The following is a 10510-nucleotide window of genomic DNA, read 5'->3' on the forward strand; positions in this document are numbered from 1 at the left end:
CATTGACTCACATCACAATGCGTATGTGCGTGTAAAGCAACCAGCACTAATGGTCACGAGGGAGGATTCATATGAAAGAGACAGACGGACAATGAGACATTTGTCCATAATATATGTGCGGCCATTTCCTCTAATGGCACTCACCGTCCTCTTGGATGCCGTCCATGTGTTTTACAGACTCATTAGAAACACCACAGCAGTTTATCTGAGTCGTGCAGAAGGGGGTGATGGATGTCTCAGGGGGAATGTAGGTAGAAATACACAATGCTCATCTGTTTCACGGCTAATTAAAGTGTGATTCATGGGTCCTAAAGAATGCATGTGTGCTTTAAAGTAAGCACAACGTGTGCTCTGTTTGAACATGATGGATTTTTGTTGTAATCTGAGGTCAGCGTCATTCATCTTTTTGCCTTATTTATTTGTTTATCTTGCCTTTTTCTCTTCGTATTCTTTCCTGGTCTTCAAGGTGCAGAGTCCTTTGGCTTATACTCATGTATTATAAATGGAGAGGAGAAAGATCAGAGCCACAGAGCCGTCTACAGGTGAGGAAGAACGACACCATCACCATCATCACATGTACATCCATATCAAATGTCGCACCATGATTGTAGTTTTAGCCTTCGTTTTGGTCACCACCATGCACCAACACCACAAAGGCACCTAATTCTCATTAAACCTTTGGCTTTTCCGACTAATGGCAAAATTATTTTAAACTCAGACGGATGGTTTACATTGGCAAATACTCATTATGCCTACATTCTTACATTCACATGACCCTGCAGGGATGTCCCGATACCTCACCTGATTGAGAGTGTGAGTCCTTACCTCAGCAGCACAAGTTAGATTTCAGCCTGCAACCCTTAATTTGAGTAATAAGTGATGAATCCGTCCATCCATTTTCTGTAACCACTTATCCCTATCGGGGTTACAGTGGTTGGAGCAAACAGCAGCTGGTATTGGGTGACTGGCAGGGTACACCCTGGATAAGTCACCAGTTTATAACAGATACTCGCATCGAGACAAAGCAATCATTCATGCTCACATTCGCACCTACAGGCAGTTTAGAGTCACCGATGTCTTTGGACAAAGCCGTAGAGAACCCGAGCAGACACAGGGAGAGCGTGCAAACTCATGCAAAAAGGCCCCAGCCAGGATTCGAACCAGGAACCTTCTTGCTGTTAGGCGACAGTGCTAATCACAGTGCCGAGTTGCTAAAAATGACAATGAGTTTATTGCGTTAAACATGTCCTATCGTCTGCCAACCAATGTGTAAAGTTCCCAGATCCTCAGCAACGAGCAAGGCCTTCCCATAACTGATCAGAATAATGACAGACATGTATTTAAAAAGGAGACTTTCCCTTTAAAAAAGGTCCTGCATTAGCATTTGCAAGCACCTGCAGAAAAGTGGCATACATGAACGAGATTTATTCTTCTGCAGTGGCTGTAAATACAACACAGGGGCCACATGGGTAACTGTGCCGTATTCAGAGCTTAAAAAGACATTTAGAGTCCACAAACAGTAACATTAACCACAATAAACAGCTACAGGTGTGTACTGACTCTTCCCCGCAGAAACACGGACTGGGACTGCAACACAGCCACCCACACAGTGACTCTCTCAAAGGGTCAGTCAGTATCCCCTTTGTCCCCTGACCCCCTCACATGTCACACATAAGCAGATTGACTGTAGTTACTTTTTCAACACATTCCCATCTCCATCAGAGGTTTTTTTTGTTTTGTTTTTGTTTGGTAGTTGTTGCTGCATTTCTTCATGTTTCCCCAGTAACAGTCACACTCCAGTTGGCAGCGTGGAGTTACAGCTGCTGTTGAAGACCTCAGGCTGACGGATGCAAAGGAGGGGGGGGGGGGCTGAAACAACAGCAATGCAGTCATGTGAATAACAGCATCTCTGTGCACTGACATATCATGTGGTGCAGGATATTATACATGCATAGCTGAAAGTAAAGGTGGTTATTCTATTTTATGAGTTTCTAGCATGGGTGTCATGTGTATAATATTCTATATTTGTCATGCCTTTATATCCACAGCCAACCTGAAACATGTTTCTGTTGCAGACATTCTGTAAGATGGTCATCCAGCTCATAAAAAGCCTGTAATGTCCCTCAGATCATCCGCATAACTCCATCTGTCTTTACAGGTTTGTCCCACGACATGACGACGAGTTGGAGCTGGAGGTGGATGATCCACTGCTGGTGGAGGTCCAGTCCGAGGATTACTGGTACGAGGGCTATAACATGCGAACCGGTGCCCGTGGGATCTTCCCAGCTTACTACGCTATAGAGGTGACCAAGGATCCCGAAAGCTTCAAAGGTACAAACGCTGAAATGATTATTAATTATTCAAGAACTGATCGTGAATGTGTTAGCAGAGAGACTGAAATGCCTGATCGAAACTCTGCACAACACTGTTATATGAAGCCTGTATCTAAGGCCAGCTGGTGCTGATGGTGTTTAAGTCATAGTAATGTATCGTGGTTATTAACTTCTAGAGGTGAACATCAGCAATTTCCACAGAAGTCATTATTAGTGATTAGTACTATAGAGGGCTGAAGCTGTGCTCCATTTAAGCCTTGTCAAAGCAATATACCGTGTTCTCAGTGGGTTTCATTGGTCTTTTTAAAAGGTTGTACCATGGTATAAGCATATTATGGGAAAATGTGCATAGGTATACATTCAAACAACTAATTTCTGCAAAAATAATCGTTGTTAACATGCAATGGGAGCTGCAGTTGTCAAACAACAAAACTCACTTTTATATAAAAGTAATGGTTTTTCACATTTGGAAGGAAAACTCTTGTAACCTGCTGATTTTTGGAAAGGTAGCAGTCCTAACTGTTTGAGTTATGATGAAGAACGAACGCAAAGTTTGCTAGCTCATTGAAACACTTGGTGAAGTGTGGAAAAAAAATAAACATAACGTTATAATACATCATTTTCTAGCCTTAACATGCATATTTGAGTCACACCGTGACACTGTTGCAGCTGCAAAAGCAACGTCTATATTTAGAAATTATTTATATTCACGACATTGCTTTAAAAAGAGAGAAGAGGGCGAGGAGAGGTCGCGTAGAAAGCGGCAGCAAAGAGTGTTCGTTCATCTACTTCTAATTAGAGATGCATCTGCTGAAATGAGCGAAGGCACATGAGAAATGCCCGTGAATCGACTGTTCCAGCTGGCAGAATGAAAGCTGATTTCATCGATTAGTCAGAGGTCCTTTTTATTCCACGCAAAACCTAAAAACCTTACAGAAAATAATAAGCTAAGGCCATTTACTGACTCAATGGCCTTAGCTTATTTTCTGTGATAAACGTACAAACCAAAAGAAAAAAGGGCACACATGCTACTATACCCCACACATCCTTCATATGGTCTTCGGGTCAGTTTGACCCGCATACACAGGGACACACAGAAACATGCTCACACAGACACAAACACACAATGTTACGTTATTATCATCAGAGCACAGTTTGCTCTCACTCTTTACCCTCTGTCATGTGTCCACCTGCAAACCCTTTTTTAGAAGTGAGTCCATAGCATTGCAAACATCAAACATTGCACCTGCACATCAAGGGAGTGATACAAAAGAGATAAATACCTGGTAATCAACCAGGTAATCCCAAGGGCAGGAAGACAGACAAAGGGAGAAAGTAAAGCAAAACTGACACAGACAGGAAGTGGAAACAAAATAAAACAGGAAATCACAAGACAACATAGACATGAGACAAAAACTGAATAAATTAACTTAACATTTCCTGGACATGACATACTAGTCCCATCTGTATACTGCGAAACGTATTTGATGCTGGGGTTGCTTTTCACAGCAGGGCTGGTTTTGGACCTTATCATCATCAGTCCAGTTCAGTTATACTCTGAAAAAGTATTGGATGTTGGGAAAAACACTGCACTTTCATGAAAATATTTTTCTACTTATCAACATTTTACAGTTTATGCATTGTTTCTGATTTTCTTGTTTTACACCGAGTTTCATTTGCATCTTTACATATGAAAGAAATGGAAAACTGTTTCAGAGTATAACAGTATAACATAGGACTGATGCTGATAAGGTCCAAAACCAGCCCTGCTGTGAAAAACAAATGCTAAAAAATCACAATGCAGAGTACAGGGGAGACGTAGAGGGTCTGGCAATGGGGGTTGCAGAGGCAGTGGGTTACATATATGCAATTGAAATTGGATATTTTGGGCTTTAAAAAATTGTCAATTTTCCACGTTTGTGCTATTTGGACCTAGAAACTGAGTGATAATTCTGTATCTAAACATTTTTAATTCTACCAAATTTCCCTTTTTCCTAATTCCCTTCCTTTAAAGCTTGTACTTGAGTGTGTATAAGCAATTTCTTTGACTCTGTGAAAACATTTTGGAAACTTCATCAAAGGTCTGGTTAATTGAGGGTTAAGACTTGGTTAACCTTTAACCCTAACTGAGATTAGAATCATGATTTCCCTGTGAATTCAGATCAAGCTTACAAAGGCCCGGTTAAGGGTGTGCCCACACCCAGCAGCTGTGGGACTGAGGCCTCTGTGCTGGGAAATATGACTGACACCGTCCAAGATCAGAACTCTGTTGTGCTTTTCCATAAACACCATTAGTAATGTTTGTGGGTGGGTTACCTGTGTGGCTGTTATCTGTAGGGTTTACAACATGTTATGTTCTATGTTGCTTTTCAGGATTATTTCCAAGGTTTTTGCTCTTATTCCTTGTCCTTCTTTCTTCTCTGTGCAGTAAAGAGCAGTGAGTGGATGGACAGATACCGGCTGAAGTTCCTGGGCTCGGTTCAAGTGCCCTTCCACAAAGGAAATGACGTTCTGTGTGCAGCTATGCAGAAGGTACAAAGCCCATGCTGTGCACGTTTGTGCATGTTTGTGTGTGTAAAGATACTTAAGCAACATCACAGAGAGATACCACCAATGCATGAGCTATTTTTCTAAAAAACCTTGTTAGAGGCATGTAGCATGGTGCAAAAAAAAAACCTCAGAGGAACTCGAGCATCCATAAGGAGGATCCATAATGCAAAACAGACAGCAAAATTACCAGATTCCTGCCAAAATTTGAAACTATGAATTGACAGGAGCTCTTCAAAATCACTGCATGACTGTTCCTAACATTGAGGAGTCATCTTTCCCTTTTGTTTTCCAGATCGCCACCAACAGAAGGATGACAGTCAAGTACAACCCACCTTCCTCCTGCATCCTGGAGATCAGCGTGAAAGGCATCAAGCTTGCGGTTCAAGAGGATTATTATGCCTGTGACAGAGTAAGACTCCTACTGCCCCTCGATCTGTCTAATTTAAAATAATGTGTAAAGTGCAGCTTCATGAAATAAAAGCTCATCTTCACCCCAGAATCCCATTAAACAATTGTGGCATGTCGCCCCCACGTGGCTGCCAATAGAGACTGCAGGCAGGGATGTTAGGGGGATGTCAGTTCTACAGTAGTTTGACTGTCAAGGTACTGCTACAGAATTGTACATACAATAATATAACACTCATAAATGAGGCATTCTTGCATTATGAATACCTTTGTACATTGTGCTGTCAACATTTGTACACATTCTTAATCTAAATCTAAGATGTTCATTCAGCTTCTTTTCTGTCTTGCTCACAGAGTAACGAGTGCAATCACTTCTTCCAGTTAAAGAACGTCTCCTTCTGCGGCTATCACCCCAAAAACAGCAAGTAAGTAAAATACACATCGTCAAAAGCTGTACCATTTCTACTTTTTTGCAAGTATTCATCTCCAGAGAGTGTGGAAATGGACGACTTTTTTGTTCACAGTGTAATGGATTTAGAATAATGACATGCTTCTTTCTTCTCTCTTATTTTCAAAGTGTTGTTGATCATTTCTCTATGAAAAAAAGTAATCCAGTCTTTATGACTGTGGTGCAAGCAATAATAGTGCTTGGAAACGGGAGGTGGAAAGTTCAGCACAGCAAACTGTTCAGCAAAAAAGGCGATGACAAACAATAAGGGCCCTTTTCTGTGCGAGTGCTTTATCTGCTTTCTGTCGTATCTGCAGGTATTTTGGTTTCATTACGAAGCATCCGGCAGACCAGAGATTTGCCTGTCATGTGTTCGTGTCTGAAAACTCCACCAAACCTCTTGCTGAGTCAGTAGGGTGAGTCCGACTCATTGTTTGGCATGGTCTCTCTTATCTGTGCAAAAACTGGTTTAGGAATGCTCTGACGTCAGACACACTTTAGTTAGTAGTTCACTTAAACAAATTATTTTTCCAAAGCACAAATCTAATCGTCATTGTTCGAAATTATCTGTAAATCTTGATTGGCACCTAATCATTCAGAGCATCCTTATTTTGAATGCCAAAGATCGACTACAATTTGCCTAACCCAGCTCCTGTTTCTTTCATAACTCCTCACAATAGTATAGCATCAGTGTACTCAGTGAATTCTAACAAAATAATCATTGTTTGGTGAGCTGATCAACTTCTAATGTCCAGTATGGCAGCATAAATCTTCAAGAAAACCATCTAGGAGAAAATACATGAAGAACTGTGAGCTAGTTGTAACCCTGACCAACTTTGGCTCTCAGCTGGGGGTGTTAGAAGAAAATGAAGTATGTGAAGTATGTTTCTTTTTTGTTTGTTTGTTTTTCAGGAAAGCCTTCCAGCTGTACTATAAAGAGTTTGTGGAGGTCTCATGCCCTACAGAAGACATCTACCTGGAATAACCCTGCCCTGCCTTCAACCACAGCCCTGTATAGTACACTGTATCATAACATAATGTTGCATGAAGGACAGACATATCTAAAATTAAAAAAAAAATAAAAAAGTTAAAAAATTAACACATCTGACAGACAAGCAGGAAAAGAAGGATCAAGGACTGGAACTGTGGTGAAAACTTTGTGCGTCAAAGAAGAGATTGGAATCAGCCAAAGGAGGAAAATATGCAAAATGGAGTCAGTGATGAGATGAGGTGATCACAGGCTGTCATCAGAAAGCACAAACGTTGTATCACCGCAGCCTTGGCACGGGGCTAGTGAGCCTGTAGCGTCGCCTCAGCGGGTTCAAAGAAGAAGGCCCGGGACCTGTATTGAAACTGCACCAGCTTGTACTTGCACTTGACGAAACGAAAACAGCAGCGAGATCTGGAAATACTGGCTCTGACCTTAAATACACAAGGGCATGAGTGACGTGTATTTTTACTAAACAATACCCTCACACCCACATGTACCATGGAATTGAGTGTTCCAGGAAGGAGTAGGACTTTTTATTCTAGCACACTTGATAGGAATATAATATCCACATACACAAAAAAACAAAACACTGTTGTGCAACCAGCTACAAGTGATGTGCTTTGCATTTTAGGTTTGGTTTCCTTGTTGTCAACAGTTTTATCAGCAATTTGACAGCAGGAAATGTACTGTAGGCATGTGGAACATCAACAGAAAAGGTGGAGCTCAGAGTGCAGTACAGTAGCTTAATGCTGGCGTTTGCCACTGTGGGGCCACACCCAGTGGTTAGGAAGGGTGCAGTTGTATGTATTTCCGAGGAAAAGGCGGACTGTATTCAACAAGTTGGGGTAGACCCAACCCTAAAATGCACTTACCATCACTTGTCCATGATTAAAAAAAGACAGTGTGAGGGTGTACGAGTGTGGATTTCTTCCTTTTCAACTTTTTAGCAGCTTCAATTAGGACTGTAGTGCGAAGCTAAACAGCCCCCCACCATTTTCCCTATAAAGCCTTAGTCCTTAACTCCTCGTCTAATGCAAGACACACTGCGCTTCTTTACCGTGTGTTCTAGCTACGTATGAAATCAGTGATGTTTAACACCAGGAAAACAACAAAAAAACAACAACAAACATCAGACTTAGGCTCGCTGGTGGTACAAGACGAGGTCCGACATACAGAAATCTCCTTCGTGATGTGTTCTAGAAACTTGTGGTTTCCTCATCAGAATTATGAAATGCTCTCAGTGTGGGCGGCGATGAGATCGTAAGGCTGATCCTCAGTGCAGGTGCTGACAGGGGAGCTAAAAAGCAAAACTCTGGTGTCTTCATATCTTCACTAGTAGTGCCTCTTTTTCATCGGATCATTGTGACCTTCCTCAAAGAATCATTGTGACAACATTTTAAGGGATTGCCATTGAGTGTGTGTTTAAGAGTTTGAATGCAAATATGATGTAGGAGTATGCTTGATTATTATTTTTCTACTGCATTAAATGTGCTGTGCTGTACCTGTGCTGGCACAGGTCATATTTGCTACAGAGCATGAAGGGTACAGTGAAATTATGAAAAAACACCCCCCTCTGACAAACAGCCACATGCTAGAAAAGAAAGAGTTATACGTCTCTTATGTAAGCAGACATTCTCCTGTTCCAGTTTATGTGCTTTCAGCTTTAAAGGTCCCACATTGTACAAAGTTAGATAAAAAAAAAATTATTATTATGAAGCCAGTTTAGGTCCTATATAAATACCACGAAAGTATCAAAATAGCCAGTCCATGGAGACATGCACAAAACCCATATTCAGAACCTGTGCCTTTTGACAAGCCGTCAGGACTTCTTTAAGGTGGTGATGACACAATTATACTTTCACGCCCCCCCCCCCAACACGGCTATTTTGGACCCACCGCCCAGGTGGGCTGTAGTCTGTTACCTGTGGTTAGCCTGGTCATGCATCACTCAGAAAATCAGCCAATCAGAAGACAGATACTAATGAGACTACACACCCTGTTCTTGCTAGAGCTCCAGAGAGAAGCATGAGAGAGGTCAATTTTGGTACTTAATACTACACAAGTATCTAGTTATGGATGTCAAAACATCAAATAAAACACCAGAAAAGTGTAAAATATCAGAACTTTAAGCATTTTCACTGCTTCTGGACAGTTTATGGACCAAACAATTAATCGGAACCATAATTGAAGATAATTAAAATAATATATGCATAACCGAGACTTGAATGCGAACCAAGCTTGTTATTGTAACGCCTTTTCAGAGTGGATGATTCCTGGTTTGAACAAGACTTGAAATAGCTTTACAGAAAAGTGTCTCTTCCTCTGATGACGTTTAATGCTCAATCACAGGATGTGGAACAAGAATAACTGTCAAACTCTTGGCTTCGGGCCATGCATTCATGTGGGATGATGTTAGTAGGGATTTAATTGCAGTGAGACCATTTTTTTTAAACTTAACCTTGGCTACACACTACACACATGACAATAGGATTGACGATAAGGTTTCTGTTGTGAGCATTGTGATGCCCTCGTGCCCCCCTCGTCTATAAAGGCATGGCCTTTCCAAAATGGCAAAGTGTCTCTTCCTCTGATGACGTTTAATGCACGACACATTGCTGTCACCCTCTGTAGATATTACACAACCTCTCCGAAAAGGCCCTCAGATAATCTGCATTATTAAAATGAACTTGATGTGAGCCCCCCCAGTCAACGTGATTCAAAACTCTACTGTGTTCTGATGGATCATAACAGAAAACCAAAGGATTTTTTAGTTATCCTCAGTCCAGGGCGGGTACAGCACAGCTCTGCAGTGAAAACAAACAGAAACATACTTCCTACATCACGTATCACTGAAACTAATTTGTAACAGATTATTTTATGTTATCTATATTTAACAGAAGATTTAAAAAAATGTTGACCGTAACAAAGATTCATGACATGGAAATTCGATTCAGCCATCTCACCAGTCCCCGCGGTTTGTTCCTTTCAAAGAAAAAAACAAATGAGTGGTCTGCTGTTGCTCATTGAAGCCATCGTGTTTGCATCAAGAGATCAACACTGACTTTTATATGAGTTCCCTTCTCAAGAGCCGATCAGGCAGACAGGAGAAAAATGTAAAGTAATGGGAGGCTATACAAAGGGTGTATAGATATGCCATATATAAATAAATAATTGAATATCTGTAATTATAAATATGACATTGTATTGATTCAACATGTAGTATGTGAAATTTCTCTTTATTTTGGAATTTTTTTTAGGTGTGAATTTTTCTTTATTTAAAAATTTTAATGCAGATCTCCTCGTGTTCTGTCGTTATTAACTTTGGCAACGCTTGCACACTTTGTAAACACAGTTAGATCATCTGACTGCTGCCAGGCTCCACTCCCAACCCAGTCAAACTGAGTAGTTTGAATATACTGATGTCGCGTGATATTAGAAGACAACAGACGTCCAGACGTCATGCAAATTTGCTAATGGTGTGTTGTAAAAATGGAGATGTTTGCTAGGCTCAATTACATGATGTAGAACAAGAATAACTGTCAAACTCTTGGCTTCTGGCCATGTATTCATGCGGGATGATGTTAGTAGGGATTTAATTGCAGTGAGACCATTGTTTTGAAACTTGACCTTGGCTACACACTACACACATGACAACAGGATTGACAATAAGGTGGTTTCTGTTCTGAGCATTGTGATGCCCTCGTGCCCCCCTCGTCTATAAAGGCATGGCCTTTCCAAAATGGCTCTCTCTCCCTCCTGGATGGCTGGTGCCTCCAGGCACCC

The 10510-nt window shown here is 41.1% G+C and overlaps 1 protein-coding gene across 3 annotated transcripts in view; it reads left to right on the forward strand.

Annotated features, from left to right (window-relative positions):
• Window positions 1-8465, forward strand: part of mapk8ip1b (mitogen-activated protein kinase 8 interacting protein 1b) — a 48162-nt gene extending 39697 nt beyond the window's left edge. For 2 of the 3 annotated variants that reach the window (XM_027281545.1, XM_027281547.1), the window contains exons 6-12: window positions 458-542; window positions 2159-2331; window positions 4762-4865; window positions 5176-5292; window positions 5643-5713; window positions 6054-6152; window positions 6649-8465. In XM_027281545.1, coding sequence (XP_027137346.1) covers window positions 458-542; window positions 2159-2331; window positions 4762-4865; window positions 5176-5292; window positions 5643-5713; window positions 6054-6152; window positions 6649-6721 — 722 coding nt within the window. In that variant the 3' untranslated portion in view covers window positions 6722-8465. The remainder of the gene's footprint in view (window positions 1-457; window positions 543-2158; window positions 2332-4761; window positions 4866-5175; window positions 5293-5642; window positions 5714-6053; window positions 6153-6648) is intronic. The other variant, XM_010739563.3, reaches the window with a different exon arrangement.
• Window positions 8466-10510: the final 2045 nt, after the last annotated feature.

The sequence above is a fragment of the Larimichthys crocea genome, chromosome VIII (assembly GCF_000972845.2).
Source record: "Larimichthys crocea isolate SSNF chromosome VIII, L_crocea_2.0, whole genome shotgun sequence".
Lineage (NCBI taxonomy): Eukaryota > Metazoa > Chordata > Actinopteri > Sciaenidae > Larimichthys > Larimichthys crocea.